Raw genomic sequence first — 19465 nt, forward strand, 5'->3', positions numbered from 1 at the left:
GCCCTCGTGTTCTCCCCATATCCCGGCCTCTCTCCCCACATCCCGGCCTCTCCCCCCATATCCCGGCCTCTCTCCCCACATCCCGGCCTCTCTCCCCACATCCCGGCCTCTCTCCCTGTATCCTGGCTCCTCTCCCCATATCCCAGCCTCTCTCCCCATATCCCAGCTCCTCTCCCCATATCCCAGCCTCTCTCCCCACATCCCGGCCTCTCTCCCCACATCCCGGCCTCTCTCCCTGTATCCTGGCTCCTCTCCCCATATCCCAGCCTCTCTCCCCATATCCCGGCCTCTCTCCCCATATCCCGGCTCCTCTCCCCATATCCCGGCCTCTCTCCCCGTATCCCGGCCTCTCCCGTGGGAGTGGGACACGCTCCTTCCCTTTCATCCTCCCTCGTTGCGGCCAGGCCTGACATCATCCCCCACACTGTAACGAGTGTGCGAGGCCTCACTGCCGTGAGGAAGCCGGTGCTGCCGTGGCTTGTCCAGAGGAGCAGCTCCTGGGAACCCCCCGGCCAGGATCAAGGAGCTGGAGTGTGGCATGTGTGAGCTGTGAGCAGCCATGGGAGCGGCTTCTGTCCCTGAGGTCCTGGCATCACATCGGTCCTGCCCCCCACCATGGCAGAGCCCGGCTGCGCCTTTGCTGGGTGCCTGGGGAAACTGAGGCAGGGAGCAGCGATGGGGGTGGGCTGTGCGGCTCCCGCAGCAAAGCCCAGTGCATGAGGCTGTCCAATCTTGGCAGGGCTGGTTGGACCCCAATGAGTCTCCTGGAGCATCATCCTGATCCTCTCAGTGGCTCCGGGATGTGGTACCCAGCACCACCAGCCAAGGGGCTCCCCCCATCCTGGGGTAGGGATGCTGCTGGGGACCAGCATCACTGGGCAGCGCTGGAATTGGTGACCAGCCCGTGGGATGAAGGACAACCACATGTCCATGCTGGGGACAACCAGTGGGATGAGCCGGGGCTGGGGGCTGCCCTGTAACCACCCTGGGCTCAGAGCCCTGCGCAGGGTGGGCTCCTACCATGACGCCCACACACCGCCTGGCCCGTGCGGGGCTGGGGACCGCAGGGGGTACCCCAGGACGGGACAGGGGGGTCGGTGACCGCGCAGGCGAGGCCTCTGCCGCGCTTGGCAGGACAAAGTCGAAGCCGCTGGCAGCGCAGGGCAGGTGGGGCCGGCCAGAGGCCGCTGAGCTCGTGACCAAGTATTTACACCGCCTGGGCTCGGGACAGCCAGGAGCTCCCCAACCCCCCCGCCCCCAGCCTGGGGTGACATCACCGGCTGGGAGGCCGGGGGAGGAAGAGGAGCCGTCCAGTGTGCGGCCGGGAGCGAAGGCCGCGCTGACGTACCGCCACCGGCTGCGTGCGGCCCGGCAGGTAGGCCCGGCGCCGCGCCAGGCCGCGCGTGGCAGGGGTGAGCCGCGTCCCCGAGGCTGGCCGGCCACGCCAGGCCACTGCACGTCCGGCCGGAGAGCGGGGTGCGCCCAGCCCTGCCCCGGCAGGACGGGTGCTGCTGCGGCGTGATGCAAAGCCTCATGTCTGGACACACACCCCCCCCGAGCCCAGAGCCAGGCCCTGCGGCTGCGGCTCTCCGAGTATCCACTGAGCACGGCGGGGGCACAACGAGGCGCAGTGGGGCTTGGGGATCCCCATAACAGGACCCCCGAGTGTCCCAGCGCAGCGCCCTGCCTGAGGGCACGGAGTGGGGCTGGGCCCGGCCGCGGTGCCACACGCGTGCCAGGAAGTGGTGTCATGGCCCAGGCGGGCGACTCACCCCTCACGCTCCCCCCAGCCCACCAATGCACAGGTCAACAGGCCCGCGGTGGGACCCCAGCCCACCCTTCCACGTGCTTGGGGACAGGGGCAGCCGGCGTCTGTGTGGGATGACGCACCCCTTGGTGGGGTGACGCAACCTCGGCTGGACCCCCCCTCCCCCCCTCACGTCCACCCAGCCCCGTGTCCCTGGGGTGGGGGTCCAGGGCAGGGTCTCCATCCCCGTGGCAGGGGGGATGCAGGGAGGTTGGGAGCGCAGGGGGGTTGGGAGGGGGGGATGTGGGGAGCCCCGGTGCCTGTCGGGACCGCTTGGAGAGACCAGTCTGACGGGTTGGTCGGCTCCTCCTGCACCCCGACAAGCCCAGGCCGGCGGGACGCCGAGCCAGCGCCCAGCAGCGCCGGCTGGGGTGCGGGGAGAGCAGCCGCCCCAAGCGTCATGCCTGCCATGGGGCACCCCACATCAGAGCCCCGCTCTCACGCTGCCCCCCATCCTCTCTGGGGGGGGTGGGCACTGGGCACCCCAGCCTCGGGGGGTGCAGGGTCAGGACCTGCGCTGCCGATCCCCTACGACCCACCCGGACCATGGGGTGCCACCCACAGCCCCTCAGATGTGACCCCATCCCCAGGTGTAACCTCTCCCCCCTGCTCCCCCCAGTCCCTTCGCTGGCTGGAGGCACCACAGGGGAGCTGAGGGTGTCCCCCAATCCCATGGGACCCACTGCGCAGACAGGCGTGGGTCACATCCCCCCCAAAAGGAGCTGGCAGAGTTGGGGAGGGAGGGAGGAAGATGTGGGGGGACACACGTTAGGGTACCAGCCCCATGCAGCCCCCAAGGATGTGGGTGCTGTGCTCCCAGGACCCTGCCACAACCCCACGTCCCCCTTACCTGCGGGTGCCCGTGCTGACACATCAATGTAGCGCAGAGACGTCGGGGAGCACCCCACATCCTCCTGGGGTGCCAAAGCCTGACACACACAGGCAGCACAGCAGAGATCAGCACCAATGCTGCCTTCCAGAGCCCTCCCCAGCACCACACACTGGGGCTGACCAGGGTCACCGTGACCCCCTCCGCAACAGGGTCAATTTTTCTATCATTTTGGGGTGTTTTTTTAATCCTTTTATTAATAGTTTTTTATAGACTAAGAGCAGAATATGAAAATCACCGGCCAAAGCACTTGAAAAAAAGGTTGAGATTTGAGTCTGGGTTGGGTTTTTTTTTGTGTTTTCTCGTGTTTTCTTCTTTGTTCTTTTTTTTTACCCCCAAAAAGTGTCTGTGCGTTTGCATAGGTCGGGTCTTCACGGAAGACGAGGAGAATCCAACACGTTCGGGTATGTACAAGCCAGCCCAGGGGCCGGCACCCCGCTGCCTATGGTACAGTATAGATATATCTCTATAGTCGCTCTCTGTACAGTATGTATAGATCTCTATATAGGTATGTACAGGCTGCCCAGCCCCGGGAAAAGGGGGGGGGCCCTGCCCTCACTGGACTCCCCTACCTGGAGCTGCCCCCCTTACACCCCCTAAATATGGGGCAGCGGGTGAGCTTGAGGCTGGACTCCGCAGAGGGGCCGCGGCGCTGCGGGGTGGTGGGTGGGACAGCACCCCAACCGCGTGTCCTCGCAGCCGCCGGACCGAAGAGGCGCCAGCTGGGATCGGGAGGTGCCGTGGAGACCCCCTACCCAGCCCCGCGGGGCGGCTCTCCCAAAGGGTGGGGGGTGCGGAGGTGCGGAGGGGGTTGGTCTGGTCCCGCGGTGGTTCCTCGCTGGTGGGTCTGACGAGGGGCAGGAGGTTTGGTGGGGGTCCCAGCGCGGCTTCGCCGGGCCCCCGCCGGCGCCGGGAGCTAGGAGGCCAGCAGTGTCATGAGGAAGAGCGCGGCAGCCACAGCCAGGGGCAAGTGTTCCCGCTTGGGACTGGTGCCGCTGATGCTCTTCTCCAGCTTGGGCATCTCGGGGTTGAAGTTGTCTGCGGGGAGGAGGAGGAGTGAGGAGGGTGAAGGGTGGGCCTGGGGCGGCCCCTAAACCCCCACCCCTGTGGCTGGGATGGACACGGGGAGCTGGGGGACGGACGGACGGACACACTCACCCAGGTCCTCGATCTTCACCTCGGGCCGCAGGGTGAACTGGGGCAGGGTGGGCGCCAGCTTCTCCCCGGAGTGCGACGCTGTGAGACGGAGAGAGGGGCTGGGGGGTCCTGCTCCCTGGACGCCTTACACCCCGACCTCCCTCTGCCACCCCTTCAAGGAAGGGATGGGGGTCCCGCCATCAAGCCATGCCACCCCCTCACCCACACACCCCCCCCCCGGCCCCAGCTCACCCACAGCCCCCCAGGAGGGCTGGGGGTACCTACTGGAGGCGCAGCACACAAACACCTTCATCTTCAGACAGGCCCGGCGGTGGTTGTGCATCGGCGTGGCTGCAAGGCAAGAGCGGGCTTGGGGGGGATCTGCAGCAGGGGGACCCCTGCCCTGGGGGGCTGGGGTGTGCTCCAGGTTGGGGGGTGGGGTGGGGATGCTGCAGCAACCCCCACCCTGCACCCTGAAGCTGCACCAGCACCCCGCATCCCTGGTCCTGCATTGGCATCCCAACCTTCCGTCTGCACCCCCTACCACCCTGAACCCCATCCTGCACCAGCACCCCACATCCCCACCCTGCTCCCCACATCACGCCCCCAGCCCTGCCCACGACCCCCCAGTTTGACCCCACACAGCTCAGGGTCCCCAGGAGAAGGTGGGGGGGGAGGGAGTGGGGGGGCCCTGCAGCCACCCAGCAAAAGGGGTGATGCAGGAGGCAGCGGGACCACCTTTGGGGGTGACAAGTGTGGGGTGCCCAGCAGAGTGGGGGGTGCAGCAGGGCACAACTGGGTGGCGTGGGGCAGCAGTTGGGAGGGGACGACAAACCAGGGAGGGACGTGGGGAAAGGAGCCAGCTGGGGATGGAGGAGATGGGACAGGACGGGGGGACGGGGAGGGGGGGTCATTGGGAGAGGGGGGTCCCCAGCACCCCACGTACAGATGTAGTAGTACTCCTGCCCCGCGCGGAACTCGTAGCCCAGCGAGAAGGCGCTGTAGCGCTGGAACTTCTCCGAGAACTTGATGGGGCTGTGGGGGGCGTGGGGCCGGTTGCACTCCCAGCGCTTGAAGCCCTGGCTGGTGTTGCAGGTCCGGTACCCCTCTGCGTTCACCATGTAGAGCACGTACTGCTCCAGCCGGTGCTCGGGCACCGAGGCGTTGTAGTGCGGGCAGTAGATGTCCAGGTAGTCGTTGACGTTCACCTGCACCGTGTAGCCCTCCCGCCGCAGGCTGGAAGGCAGAGAGGAGGGGGACAGGGGGTCAGGGGTACCGCTGCTGGCTTGCCAAACGCCATCCCCCTCCTTGCAAGGGATACGGAGGGTGGAGAAGGGGCACGGAGCAGAGCAAGGATTCTGGGTGGGGGGTGGGGGGGGTACACCCCCTGCTCAACCTCTGTGTGGAGTCCCCAACATGCTGGCACCCCAGCACCAGCTTGAAGCCACAGTATGGCATCACCATGCCAAATACACCAGCACCCTGGTGCAAGCTTGGACCCAGAGCGTGGCATCACCGTCCCAGCCACACCAGCACAAGCCTGGACCCGGGGTACGGCATCACTGTCCTGGACACACCGGCACCCCAGCGCCAGCTCTGACCCACAGCGTGGCATCACCATCTCAGGGTGGGATTGGGGGGGGGATTGCAGGCTGGCCTGGGGCAGGAGGGATGGTGTTCCGGATGGACACCACAGGTGGCAAGCCACACGCACGGGTGGGCTGTGACACGGTGCTGCTGCAGCCCCGGCTCAAGGAGGGGATGGATGGACAGACGGACGGACTCAACAACGGAGCACTGGGGTCCTGCAGGACGCAGCCCCCCGCCCCTCCCCACACAGCCCCAGCTCAAGGAGGGGATGGACGGACGGATGCAGGACGCAGCCCCCCACAGCCCCAGCGTACCCCCCCTCCAGCAGCCTCACGCCGACCCACCGCAGCTCCATCCCAGCCACGCGCCGCCGGCTCCGAGAGAGGATTTCCACCCCCCCCCGCTCCGCTAATCCCGTTAGTTCCTTAATGCCGTAAAGGGCGGCCCTGGGGGAGCCTCATTTACATTGATTAGGAGCAGCAATCCCCTCAGATCCACTCAGGAGAGGCTCTGCCGGCTCCTAATCCGCGCCCGGTGGAAATCCCGGCCGCTGTAATCCCCGCCGCGCGCTGACCCTCTGCTCCTGCCAATTAATTAGGAGGCGGCGCCGCGCGGCCCCGGCAGCTCCGAACCGCGGCCGGACCTCGCCTGGCAGCGCCGATGCCCCCCCACCCCGTGCTGGCGCCTTATCCCCCCCGCCACCCCCAGCCCCGCTGTGTCTGGGGGTCCCTCGCCCCGGGGATGCGGGCGGTGGCATCACGGGTATGGTTATCCCAGGGTCATCCCGCAGCGCATCGCTCCGGCTCGGCAAGGAACTGGGTCTGTGGGACCCCAACCCAACACTCAGGGGGGTCCTTCCCTATGCGGGGGTCCCATCAACCCCCCTCCCCTTCCCCAAGACCCTGCCTGCAGCAGAACCAGGTCCCCTTGGCAGGGTTGGGCAGGGCTGCACGTGCAGACACCCCACCCCGTGCAGACACCCCACCCCGTGCAGACACCCCCCCCCGACACCCTTGGGAGAACCCCGGCACCCTTCCAACGCCCGCGGCACCCTGGCACTGGAGAGAGAACCCCATGGGCACCCGGCATTTGCCGGCACAGGGGCTGCCGTCTCCTGGCTGGGAGGGCCGTGGTGGTGGTGGGTGGTGGGTGGTGGTGGGGTGTGGGGGTGCCGCTGGCCAACCTTGTCACCCGTGGGGCAGGGAGCGCAGCCCCACGCGGCACCTCCCTCCCCACGCAGCCGCTATGCCCAGGCCCAGGTGCTGAGGCAGCCACCCTCGCTCCAGGACCTTTCATCTTCCCCCTTTCATGTGGTGGGAAGGGAGGAAAGGAGGGAGAAGGGGGGGAGAGGGGGGGATGGAAAAACCACCCCAAACCAAGCCTTGTTATTAAAGAAATGGCCCCAAGGAGAGAATTGCAATTAACTCCGTGCTGGGACGCGGGGCCGGGACGCCAGCGTGCCCCAAGCTGGCTGCCCCACACCAGCACCCAGCGCTCCCCACAGAGGGGCTGTGGCCGTGCTGAGGGGCACAAGGGACCTGAGGAAAGCAAGTTTCCCCCCCCCCCCAGTTTCTGCATGGCAACCAGCAGCATCTGGCGTGGTGCCGGGGGAACCCCGGCCTGGGATGCCGGGAAGATGTAACATCCCCGTTCCCCTGTGGCACCCACCACATAACCCCCCCTTTTCCCTCCCCCAGGACCCCACGCTGGGGCTCATTTAGCGCAGCTCTTGATAAACAGCCTGGCTAACGAGCACAGTGCATCCCCCCCTGGGCAATGGCGGGGTTCAGGGGTGCAGCTGGCAGCCCTGTCCCTCGTGGGGGTGATCCCCATGGATGTCACCGGCTGCTGCTGCGTGCTGGGACCTGCTGGGCTTCGGAGCATCGTCACCGGCTGCTGTGGCTGGGGACACAGCCAGGACCTTCCAGCAGCAGGTTTGGCTACAGCACCGTGTCCCTGCCGTGCCCAGCTCCTGCTGTGACCACCAGTCCCACGGGCAGCTGGATCCCCCCGAATCCCAGCAGCACCGATGCCGGCACCAGAGCTCTGCCCACGGCATCCCCCGGCAGCGCCGCACGCTCGGCCACGTCCCAGCAGCGGGCAGAGAGCCCACGGGCCTTGTTTTTGGGTAGAAGGACACAAGCAGACCCCCAGAGTGGGTGACACCAGTGGGTGACACCCACCCCAGAGCGTGCACAAGCTGCTTGGTCCCTTCCAGCCGCCACCTCTATCCAAACCTCGAGGAGACGCAGCCGGGATCAGGGTGGACTCTGCCGGGCTGGGGCAGGCGCGGTGTGTCCGGCGGTGCCCGAAGGGTTAAGCAAGGGAACAGAACGGGCAGCATCGCTTCTGCACGACTGCGTTTGTAGAGCAGAGAGCGGCACCTTCCAGCAGCCTGGCAGCGCTGGGGAAGATGGATGTCCCCTGGTAGAGCCACCCCGGGCAGCGCCTGGGCTCGGAGACCCCCCCCCGCCAGTGGCGGTGGGACCCCGGTTACCTGGCACAGCCACAGCCGCTGGTTTGGCGCTGGGCGGCCGCTCGGCTCCCATCTGCTGCCATAAATCTGGGCTGAGCGCCGCACGCTCGCTCACGCGCTGCCGGGGAGCGCCTGGTGCACTGCAGCACCCGGCCCCGGCGGCACGGGGAGACCCCTCCCCAGCCAGACCCCCCCCAGCCTGACACACACCCCCCAGCCAGACCCCCCCCAGCCTGACACACACCCCCCAGCCAGACCCCTACCCACCCAGCCAGACCCCCAGCCTGACACACAACCCCCAGCCAGACCCCTACCCACCCAGCCAGACCCCCAGCCTGACACACAACCCCCAGCCTGACACACACCCCCCAGCCAGACCCTCCAGCCTGACACACAACCCCCAGCCAGACCCCTACCCACACCCAGCCAGATCCCCCAGCCAGACACCCCCACATCCCCCCAGCTAGAAGCCCCCCCAGACAGCCTGGCCCCCCAGCTAGAACCCCCCACCCAGCCAGACCCCCCAGCTAGACCCCCCCACCCAGCCAGACCCCCACCCCGCTTTATGGGGGTTCACACCCACGGAGGGCACGGGGAAGGGCAGCAGGGTCCACGCTGGGCTCAGCATCCCCCGTTGGCCGTGCCAGCGGTGAGGACTGGGACACCGTGGGGTCGTCGTCCCCCTGGCTCCACGAGCCAGGACAGACCCCCCCCCACCCACACCCCCTTCACCCCAGTCTCGCCCTTTCAGTGCACCCAGGACCCATCAACCATCCAGGGAACAAAACAGTGCTGCTGATTTCGGGGTCCCCTCCCAGCCACCCCCACGACGGCGAGAACCGGCGGCGCACCCATCACCACGGGTCACCCACCCTGACAGGCAAGAGGGGACGGACAGACCACCCACCAGCACCCAGCCCTCAGCCACAAGGCGGGTGGCTCAGCCCCCATCATCCCCCCCTTGTTTCCCCCCCCCACGCAGGCAGCGCTGCGCAGTCCCGGCGCCCAGACGCGCTGGCTCGGCAGACAGCGCCTGCGACGCAGCCCACGCGCACGGGTGACACGGCGCTACGGCACGACACCCCCAGCACCCTCCATCTTCCCACAGCCCCCCCCCCACAGCCCCCCGGCTCGCCCAGCGTGGTGCAAGAGGCACTTCCAGGGCCACCTTCCCGGTCCCGGGATTTGGGATCCCGAGGGACACTGAGGGTCACTCCCCAGGGATGTGAAGAGACGGGGTGAGGGTCACCCTGGGGTGATGGGTACAGCCCTGCCTGGGCACCCAGGGACCCCCCCCCACGCCCCCCAGCCCTCTCTATGGGCACCCAATCCCTTTAATCCCCCCTAAAGCCCGGTACCTTCCCGCTTTGCTAACGAGATCAATGAGGTTTCTAATTGGGTTTTAATTAAACCATCAATCTGCAACCAGTGACTCAATTACCGGCCTGGGCAGGAGCGGGTGGCCCCGGCACCGTTGCACCCCGATGCTGTGCCCCCCCCCCCTCCTCCTCCTCCTCCTCCTCCTTCCCTCCCCCCTGTCTCCCATGGGAACCCCGCAGGCCCCAGCAGCGCTGCTGGGTCTCGGTGCCGCCCGGCGCCGTGACTCACCGGGCACGGCACCCTCTGCCCGCAGGCAGCAGCTCCCGCCGGTGACGCGGCTGGCACCCATGGGTGGCTGGGGGGGCTGCTCAGGGTGGGCACAACCATGGGGTGGGGGCTGCTGGGGTACCCCCAGCCCACCCAGGGATGCCACAGACGGATTACCCCCACTTTTCCCACCTCCAGCACGGGGCAATGGGAGGATGGGGGGGGGTGAGTGGGAACTGCCCCCCCCATAGGCACAACTGCCCATCAAGTGCCCCCCAGGATGCCATGCCCGGCCCCATGGGTGCCAGCAGATGCGATGTGGGGGGGATGGGGACACCCAGCCCAGCATCAGGGTCCAGCAGCCACAGAGGACTGGGGAGTCCTGGCACCCCAAAGCCCCCTCGGAGGGTGCAGAGAGATAACACTCCCCTGGGAGGGGCTGCTCGGTGTGAGACCCCTCGAGACCCCAGTCCCACTGCTGGGGGGGCCGCACATGATGCGGGGCCCCTCCTGCACACAAGGGACTCTGACCCACCCGCCTCGCCCGAGCACTGGTGTCCCCACCCCCCACATCCCAGCACTCTGCTCGGCCGCCCTCCTTGCCCAGCGCAGGGGGTGCTGAGGCTTTGGGTACCCCCAGCCCGGTGCAGAGCTGAGGGTGCAGCGTGGCTCCCCCCAGCCCACCCTGGGGTGCTCCTGGGGGCCGCAGCAGCATCAGGTGTCGCTGGACGTGCCCGTGCGTGGGGACAAAACGCTGTCCCCACCTTGGCATCCAGCACACCCGGCAGCATCCCACATGGGATGGCAGCTGGGGACACCCCAAAAAGGCTCCTGGCCACACACCATGGGGCACCCCAGGGATGCAGCTCCCTGAATGCCAGCGTTGGGTGGGACGTGGCTTTCATCCCATGCCGGATCCCAGCAGCCCAGGGCAGGGACTGGCCAAAGCTCATCCCACACCCCAAGGGCTCAGTGGGTCCCACCAGTCCAGACCATGGGACACAGCCAAACAGCCCGGCCCAGCAGGAGCAGGAGCCACCCCACCCCACCCAGACCCCACCTTTGCCCCTTCCCCAGCCTTGCCACCAGCACCCTGCACCCGCAGCTGAAGGGATGCCCATGGGTGACCCTGCCTACCAGGTGATCCGGCACCACCACAGTGGCCAGTTGCCCAGAGCAACCCAGCCACGTGCCCACGAGGGATAAACCCCCCACTCCCCAAAGCAACAATGGGACCACAGTGGGTTCCACGGGGCGACCCCTTCACCCCACCCTCCCGCCCCAGTGATACCCAGGGTGGCGTTTCGGGCTCCACAATAAATTCCTGGGGTGCCTGGCGCAGTCCCCGAGGAACAACCCTCAGCCAAACCCGCCAGCATCCCCCTCTCCCTCCCTCCCACCTCCCCAGAGAGCCCCACGGGGCCGCGCAGGGCTTGTTTATGGCTCTGATTGCTGCGGGGTTGCTGGGATTTGCAGTCTTGAGGCCCAGGGAGCCTAATTCCCCCCCCATAATTTATCTAATCCAGACACTTTGCCGCGCAGCTCTAATTGCGGGCGAGCTGCCGCACTGCCTCCCAATAAATATCCCAGCTCCAGAGTCCCCGGGACACGGCTCTGCCGCAGCCACCCCCACCGCACCGCCCGTGCCCTGAGCCGGACACCCGCCAGAGCTGCGTGCGCAGCGGGGTCTGGCTTGTGACACCCCCAGTTTGGCGCTGCAAAAGATGGGGGGGGGACATCATCAGCATCACCCTCCGTCCCATCGGTTGGGTGGCAGCGGGCGGCGGCGATGGGGTGGAGAGAGGTGGGTGGCTGCTGGTGAGGGTGGGGGGCTCCCACCCGCTGAGGTCTTGGCAATGTCAGGATGCGGGGGGTGAAGGGGGGGTGGTCAGAGGGATGGGGTGCTGGGGTAGGGGGTGTGGGTTGAGTGTGGGGGGTGTCTGAGCGCGGAGGGGCGAGCAGGGCGCCTCGCCATTGTGCTGCGCCTCGGCACGTCGCACACACGCACAATTTATGGGGCCCAGGCTTCCGCCTGGCGACACAAGCTCAATGGGAGGGGAAGGAGCAGCCGGGGGGGGGGGATGCTCCCTCCCTGCACAAAGGGGTGCGGGGTTTGGGGAGCCCAAGGGACCCCCTGATACCCACGGGTACCCAGGGATGCTCTGGTCAGGGCGCACGTTCTCACCACACCCCTCGAGCGCTCGCGCCGCTGAGGGAAGGGATGGAGGGAGGGATGGACGGGGAGACGGGCGATGGCAGCGGGTGCAGCACCCCCATCCCCATGCAGGGGGTCCACGGACCCACTGTGGACTCGTAGCCCCCGACCCCCACCCCATCCACCCCAGGAGGAGCCCACCCCAGCCATACCCATCGCCCGTGCGGTGCCCACCCTGCTCCAGTGCAGCGATGCCAACCCGAAGCGTGGGTGCCACCAGGCACCCCACACAGCCGGGAAGCCCCCCCTCAAACCCCCGGGGTGGGCGAGGGGAGGGAGCAGCCCCCCGGTAAGGGGCGTCAGGGAGGTGCGTCGGGTCCGTGACCACCGACCCCCCGGGCTACCGGCGGCCGTGGGCGCGACGGCAATTCCCACACCTCCGCCCGCAACACCCCCGCACAACCCCCCCCCCAACACCCCCGGGGAGGGACTCCCAGCCCCGCCACTGCCCCGGGGATGGAGCGAGGGCTGGGGGGGCGGCGGGCACCCGGCGAGCCCCCCCCTCCGTCCCCAACGTCGCGCCGCCGGTACCGCTCCCGCGCCCAGACAGGCGGGGGGGGGGGGGGGTGAGGGGCGGGGGGGGCGCGTCTGGCAGCGGGGGAACCGCAGCAGGACCCCTGCCCGGGCCGCCGCACCGGGGGAGGGGGTGTAGGATGGGGGGGGGGGTTATCCGGGGGGGCTGCACCCCGGAGCCCGCCGCGGGGCGGGTGTCAGCGCCGCCGGGAAGGTGGGGTTCGGCCCCCGGTGCCACCGACGCGCCCGCACCCGCACCGGGAGCGGCCGAGCCCCCGCTGCCAGCGCCGAACCCGACCCCGCCGGTGCCCGAGCCCCGCCCGGTAACGCGGCCCCGAGCAGCCGCCGCCGCAGGTCGGGTCGGGCCGGCCGGGCGGCTGACAGCCCCCCCCCCCCCCGCCCCCCTTCTTCCTCCCCCCCTCCCTCTCCGCCTCCGCGGGCAGGGCGAGGTGCGCGGGGCCGGGAGGGGCAGCGCACCGGCACCGGGGGCGGGCGGGGAGGGGGAGGGAAGGGGGGGGGGTCCAGCAGCTCCGTCCGCGCAAACACCGGCGCCGGGGGGGATCCCGCAGTCCCGGCGCGGTGGCGACCCCCCCCCTCAATCCCACCCCTCATCCCACCGCCCCCCCGCGCGCATCCTTCAGCGCGGTCCCCGGCGCGCCCCCGCCGCGTCCTTCGCGCTCCCCCCCCCCCCACCCCTCCCGGTAACCGGGGACACCCCCTCCCCGCCAGCTCCCGGTGCCGGCGGCACCCCCGGCTCCCGCCGCGCACTCACTGGAGGTTGGAGCTGTTCCAGTGCACGGCGTGCCGGTTGCCCAGAGCCCCCGGGAGCCCCCGGCCCGGCAACAGCAGCAGCAACGGGAGCAAAGGCAGCAAGGCCGGGAGCCGAGCAGCCATCCTGCCGCCGCCGCGGAACCCGCCGCGATCCCGATGAATGGAGGAACCGAGCCGGAGCCGCCCGCGCCCCGCGCCCCCGGCGCCCAGCTCCGCCCCGCGCGCTCCCGCCGCCGCGCCCCCGCCGCCGCGCGCTCCCGCCCCTCCCGGCCCGGTGTGGGTACCGGGCACCGGTACCCGGCGGAGGAGAAGGGACGGGATGTGCCGGGAGTGGGGTGAGGGGCTCTGCGGGTGGGGGACACCGGGGTGCGGCTGCACCAGGCTTGGGGGGGGGTCTCACCGGGACCCCACCGCGGGTGGGGGGCACCGGGACCAGGTCCCGTTGGGATGGGGTGCCACCGGGAAAGGGCTCACCGGGACCCCTGCGGGTGGGGGGCAACGGGATGGGGTCCCGTTGGGATGGGGTGCCTTAGGGATTGGGGGTCTCAGCAGGACCCCTGCGGGTGGGGGCACCCTGACAGGGGATGTCCCCCTGACATGGGGGTCTCCCTGGGTGGGACCTGTGGGTGGGGGGTTCTCAAGGAGCTGCTGCCAGCACCGTGGGGGTCACACGTCTCGGTGGAGGGGTCCAGCTGCCCCATGGACACAGAAGGAGGTGGGAAGGGTGGGCACCCAACCCCTCACCCCCAGCACCGTGGCCACCGTGCCACGGCAGCCCAGGTACGGCACTGCCAGGCTCTCTCACCCTCCTGCACGTGGCTGAGCACCCACCCATGGGTCCCCTCAGTATCCCACACCCCATCTTCATTCCCCCCCCATGGATCTGTGGGGCAGAGGCACCCACAGAACCAGCACCAGCCACATGGGTGCTCCCCAAGCGCCCGTTTCCCACCGTCTGTGCCAGGAGGGACGGACCTGGGTGCCAGCACCAGCCACCCATCTTTGGTGAGATCCCTTAGCAACTGCCAGGGGCCCCACGCCCGGCACACGTGTGCACACACGAGCACGCTGGCAGCGGGCACACGCAGCTCACCAGCAGCTCCCACCACGGCACCAGTACGCTGCCAGCACCGGGCATGACGGTCCTTTGCTCCAGCTGCCTGAGATCTGGCAAGATCCAGAGATTTGGGAGCCCTGCGGAGGTGTCAATGGGACTGGGAGGTTACTGGGACTGGGAGGTTACTGGGACCGGGGCTGGGCTGGCTGAGCCATCCCTGGATTACTCCCACCCAGAGCCACGAGCGTGGCTGTGGCCAAGCATCCCCATGCCAGGGATATGGGGGTTCCCCCAAAAATGGGGAGCCTGGAGCTGCTCTCCCCTTGGAACACCCCTCAGCGGGTGCTGCCCCAGCCCATGGAGAGGGGGTGAGGGGGGTGGTGGTCAGGGCCTTGCCCCCCCATCATTCCCCAGTCCCACTCAGCACCCCAGCACAGTCAGGGCACCGCACCCCCCTGCCACGCTGGTGGTATTTAGGGGGGGTCTGGGTGGGGGTGATGTGTGTGTGAGCCCCTGCCAGAGCCCTGCTGGGAAGGGGGGAGGGGGCTGGCAGAAGGGCCCGGAGGACCAAAAAAAGCCTCAATTAATTAATTATTCATCCAGAGAAGTGAAGTGAAGAAAACACAACACGTGGAAAAGGGCTTTGGCTGGGGAGGGGAGGGGGGGGGAAGGTTGGGGAGGGGGTGGGGGGGATGCTGGGTGGGTCACGGGCAGGAGGGGCTGCAGGTGCCAAGGTGGCAGCAGCAGGTCCCTTGCTGTGCACCCCGGTGCTTGGGCATCCCTGGGGGGGGCCGTGCACCTCTGGAAGGGCTCCGGCAGCATCTCGCTGCCTCCATGGAAACGCCTTGGCTCGGAGAACCCATGGCAACACACACACCTCCACATGGAAACCCCCCTCCCCTCCCCTCCCCACCCCGCCCCCCAGCTCACGGCAACGCACACGCCGCCAGCACCCCCAGCTCCCCATGGCGGGGAGGGGTCACCCCGTGCCGGGTGCCGCGACACCCAGGGCTGTGCTGGGATGCACCCAGCGCTCCCACGGGGATGGAGGGAGCTGGGAGGCCCAACGTGCCCTGAGCATCACGGTGAGCACCCACCTGCGGGCGCTGGCACCCACCGGGCATCCCCCCGCCCCGGGTCTGGGGATGGGGCGCAGCCTCGGGCGCCCGCCTGGGTTTTGGGGGTGGCTGTGGGTGCTGCCAGCCGGGCACCTCGCCCTTGGGACCACATGGGATGAAGCCTGGAGCTCTCTGATGAAGCAGCTCCAGGTATCCAGCCCTGACCCCCACCCCACCCTGTGATTCGGTGCCCCCCCCCCCCCCCAATCACTCCCCCACCCCATCTCCTCCCCCAGCACCAAGATCCCAGCAGGTTTCGGCTTCAAAACAGGGGGGTGCAGGGCAAAGCCCCCCATCCTCCTCACTCCACCCGTGACGCCGAGTAGGGGGAGCCTGAGGAGGCTGGAGGGGGGGGTCCCATCAGCAGCTGGGGGGGTCCCATCAGCAGCTGGGGATGCCAAGGGACCCTGGTTAATATTTAACCGCCGCTTCCTGTGTCGCAACCGCAGAGCGGAGCCGACACTCGATAAATCACCGGCTGGGAGGAGGGCAGAGCCGGTGGGGAGGGGTGGGGGGGAGTGGGGGGTGCAGCGTCGAGGCAGCGCCCAGCCGAGCCGGGAGGAGGGGGGGAGCCGATAAATAATTCATTAAATAAATAAACATGGCGAGAGCGCGGGGGGGAGGGGTTGGGGGGGGAGGAGGCGGCAGCGGGGAGGGGAAGGGCTGGGCGAACGCAGGCGTGAAACATTCCCCTCCACACCTCCCCGGCTCCCGGCCCGAGCCGCGCTCAGGGCTCCCCGAGCCGCTGGCAGGAGCTGGGTGCTGGCAGGTGTCCAGCTGGACACGCTGAGAACACGCTAAGAACATGCTAAGAACACGCTAAGAACACGCTAAGAACATGCTAAGAACACGCTAAGGGCGTGTAGCGCGGGCGGCTTTGGGACCGCAGGGACACGGCGCCTGGGGTGTGGGGATGGGAACTGGCCTGGAGCCAAGTGACCCCCCCCCGGGGGTCCCCACAGCTCCATCCTACAGCCCGACCCCCCAGGACCCCCCGTGCAGCCCCACGAGGGCTCAGGGCTTTTAATTGGATTAACTTTGGAACGGGGGCCTCGTGCTGCCCTGTGGGGACACCCTGGGGACACCTTGGCCAGTGCGCCCAGTGCTGACCCACACCCCACCCCACCCCTCCAGCCTTGGAATGATCCCATGGGACCTCCCAAGGCTGGGCAGTGCCCCCCGGGGTGGGGATGTGACACGGGGAGGGGGTGAAGGTACCAGCACCCCCAACCCACCTCCCTGGCACAGCATCCCCCCAGTGCGGGGGGCGAGGGGCAGTGATGGGGTGACCCCCACGACGCCAACAGGCACAGAGGGGCGGGGGGGGGATGTGATTCATTAATTAGCACCTCAGTGGCTGGAGTTAATTGCCGGGGAGCTCCGTGGGCTCGCAGGGGAAGGTTAATTAATCACCACCCCACGGGGTGGCGATGGCAGCGCTGAGCTGGGCTGTCCCGGGCAGAGCTGCTGGGAGCCGCTGGGAGCTGCTGGGAGCTGCTGGGTGCTGCTGGGAGCCGCTGGGAGCTGCTGGGAGCCGCTGGGAGCTGCTGGGAGCTGGCACTGCCCGGCGTGGAGGAAGCTGTGGGGTCCCTGCCCTGGCAGCCAGGCGCCTGCTCTCCGGAAAGCCGGCTCCGGCCCTGCCAGATCCCCACGGGCATCCCCGAGGCGCCCGGCCCGGCGGCGCTCCCACGGCTGAGGGGCCACTGGTGCTGCTGGTGGGTGATCCCCGTGGGAATGGGACTGGAGGATGCTGCTGGTGCCGGGTTGGGGTGCTGGATTGGGGTGCCAGGGTCCCGGCTCCTCCCTGCGCCGCAGCCCCCCGAGGCCCCGGCTGCCCACGCGGTGGGGGTACCCGGCACGAAGCGCCTGAGTCAGCAGCCGGCGCTGGGTGACTCAGAGGGCTCCTCCTCTCCCTCTCCTCTCCTCTCCCTCCCAGCATCAAGATCACCCCAACATCACCTGCCAGTGGCACCCCCAGTCCCACCAGTCCTGGACTGGCACAGCTGTGGCCAGGATGCTCTGGCGGCCCAAGGGCTGTGTGGAGATGCAGCTGACCAGCACAGGCAGGGTGAGCGTGCCCGGGGCTGGCATCTGTCCCCGCTGCAGCACGACAGCCACAGCTCCCCGGGGAAGGGACAAGGACATGGAGCTGGGTCTGGAGCTGCCGGCCACAGCCCCAGCCTCATGCTCCATTCACTCTGGCTGTGCTGCCTCAGTGTCCCCTGTGGCTGCGTCACCAGGACCCCCAGCACTTGAGTGCAGGGTGGGCACGGGGACCCCACACCCCCACCCCAAACTGAGGGACCCCACGCCCCAGCCTTGCCCTTCCCAGGGGTGTTGGGAGACACACGTGGAGCGATGGGGGTGATGGAGCATCCGTGGGGGTGGGCAGGGTGCTGGCAGCTCAGCCCCCCCCATTCTGGGGCAGGGTGAGCCCCTGCCAGCCCCACACCCTGTCCCACCCCAAATCTCTGCACCTCAGTGACCCTGATCCCACCCGGGGGTGATGGGTGGCAGCAGGACCCCACTCTGATCCCACAGGACTGGGAGCGCTGGTGGAGGCGGAAGGGGTGACATGGGTGGGTGGGTGGGTGGGTGGGTGTGTGGAGGGGTGGGGATATGCCGGGCTGGGGATGATGGGGACCTACCCAGGGCTTCTGTCCTGACCCTGTGGGGGCTGGGATGGATGTGGGGGGCGCAGGGGATGTGGGACCCATCCTGGGCACCGCAGGCTGGCATGGAGCTTGGCAGTGGGGGTGCAGCTCTGGCTCTGCCCTTGGGATGTGTCGTCCCCCTCCCCTTTGGAGCTGCAGCACCAGGTGCCTCCCCCCTCCCCAAATCCAAGCCAGGGGGGCTGGGGGGCACAGAGAGGTTCCAGGGGTGGTGGAGATCTACAGGTGGCTGTGCCAGACCTGCGGCAGCAGCGGGTGCCCGGTTACCCTGTCTGGGCTGCGGGGTGGGGGGGTGTCCCAGGTATGAGTGTGCCCCCCATGTGAGGTGTCACTGGAGCATCTGCTCGTGCTCCATCCCTGAATAGTCCAGGGCATCGATCCACCTCCCGCTGTGGCTCCGTGTTCTGGCGGTGCCACACCAGGCGCTGGCACCCGGCCCTGCCCGGCCCTGTGTCTGGCTGCCACTGGCAGGGACCCAGGAGGTGGCCAGTGATGGAGCTGGGCACACCAACCCCCTGCCCACCCAAAGCAGGTCCTGGCCAGGCAGCAGTGGGCTCTTGTGCAGCTAATGAGGCTAACGAGGCCTGTGCCAGGGAAGCTCGTTAGCAGCCGGATGATCAAAGGAACATGGGGCAGATCAATGAACGCACAGAGACACCGCACTGAGGAGGAGGAGGGAGCCCACCAGCAGCCCCCCACCCACCCTGGGGACTCACCTCCACCCTGTGCCCACCCACCTCGCCCATGCTGGGTGCCAAGACCCCTCTGAGCATCCTCCCAGCTGAGGGTTGGGGCTGCAGTGAAACCCTTGTGGCACCCACTCTGGGTATCCTGGGAAGATGCTGCTTTGGGTTGGTACCCACACCAGCCCCCCGGGGGATGCAGAACCATCCCAACCCATTCCCATCCCAATCCTCCTCCCAGCTGGGAGTCCTGGGACGGATCCAACTCCTCTTAAAACCAACACAGGAGGCTCAAAACCCAGGTGGAAGCGCTGCCTGCGCCCTGCCCACACCCTGCCCACACCCTACGCACATGCCCTGGGGCAGGTGCCATACCAGGGGTCCCCAGTGCCACCAGCCCCATCCCCAGGGATCCAGGGAGGGTCCCATCACCAGGACCACAGCAGAGCCAGGCGCAGCACCGAGGGCCCTCAGTATGCAGCAGGTGCTGGGAGCACCGACAGAGCCGCGGCTGAGCCGCTCCTGCCCATCCCGGCTCCGGCACAGCGGGATCGTTGTCCATCAGGATTACAGAGGCTGGGAAAGGGAAGGGACACACACACACACACACACACGACAGCTCCACCAAGGTGCTGCCGGCACCCTGGCACACACAGGGGGAAGAGCCCTTGGAACAGAGCAGGGACACGCCTGTGTGCAGCATCCTGGGTGTGCGACCCCGCCGGAGCGGTGCGGGCTGCGTGGGGGGTACCCCACGCCCTCACCCTCCTCCTCAGTGCCCTGTGCTCCGACCCCAGCAGCAGGATTCGGGCTGCAGAGACTCGGCCCCTCGCCCAGCATCCCGCCCCGGCCCCGGCACCTCATTGCTATGGCAGGCGCGGGCTCAGCGCGTGCGGCTCCGGCTAATGAACCGGCGCGGGCCGGCTCCCGGCGAAGCCCCCGCTGAGCCT

At 68.4% G+C, this 19465-nt stretch overlaps 1 protein-coding gene across 1 annotated transcript; it reads right to left on the reverse strand.

The window, feature by feature from the left end:
- Positions 1 to 3596: 3596 nt before the first annotated feature.
- On the reverse strand, positions 3597 to 13108 carry LOC311202337 (ephrin-A3-like; the record flags this gene model as incomplete). Its single annotated transcript, XM_084276929.1, has 5 exons — positions 3597 to 3734; positions 3855 to 3932; positions 4119 to 4184; positions 4780 to 5069; positions 12987 to 13108. The coding sequence occupies 5 exons, from the start codon at positions 13106 to 13108 to the stop codon at positions 3613 to 3615; spliced, it is 678 nt and encodes a 225-aa protein (XP_084133055.1). The 3' UTR covers positions 3597 to 3612.
- Between the last annotated feature and the right edge of the window lie 6357 nt (positions 13109 to 19465).

This window comes from Gallinula chloropus (assembly GCF_964237585.1).
Source record: "Gallinula chloropus genome assembly, chromosome: 29".
Taxonomy (NCBI): domain Eukaryota; kingdom Metazoa; phylum Chordata; class Aves; order Gruiformes; family Rallidae; genus Gallinula; species Gallinula chloropus.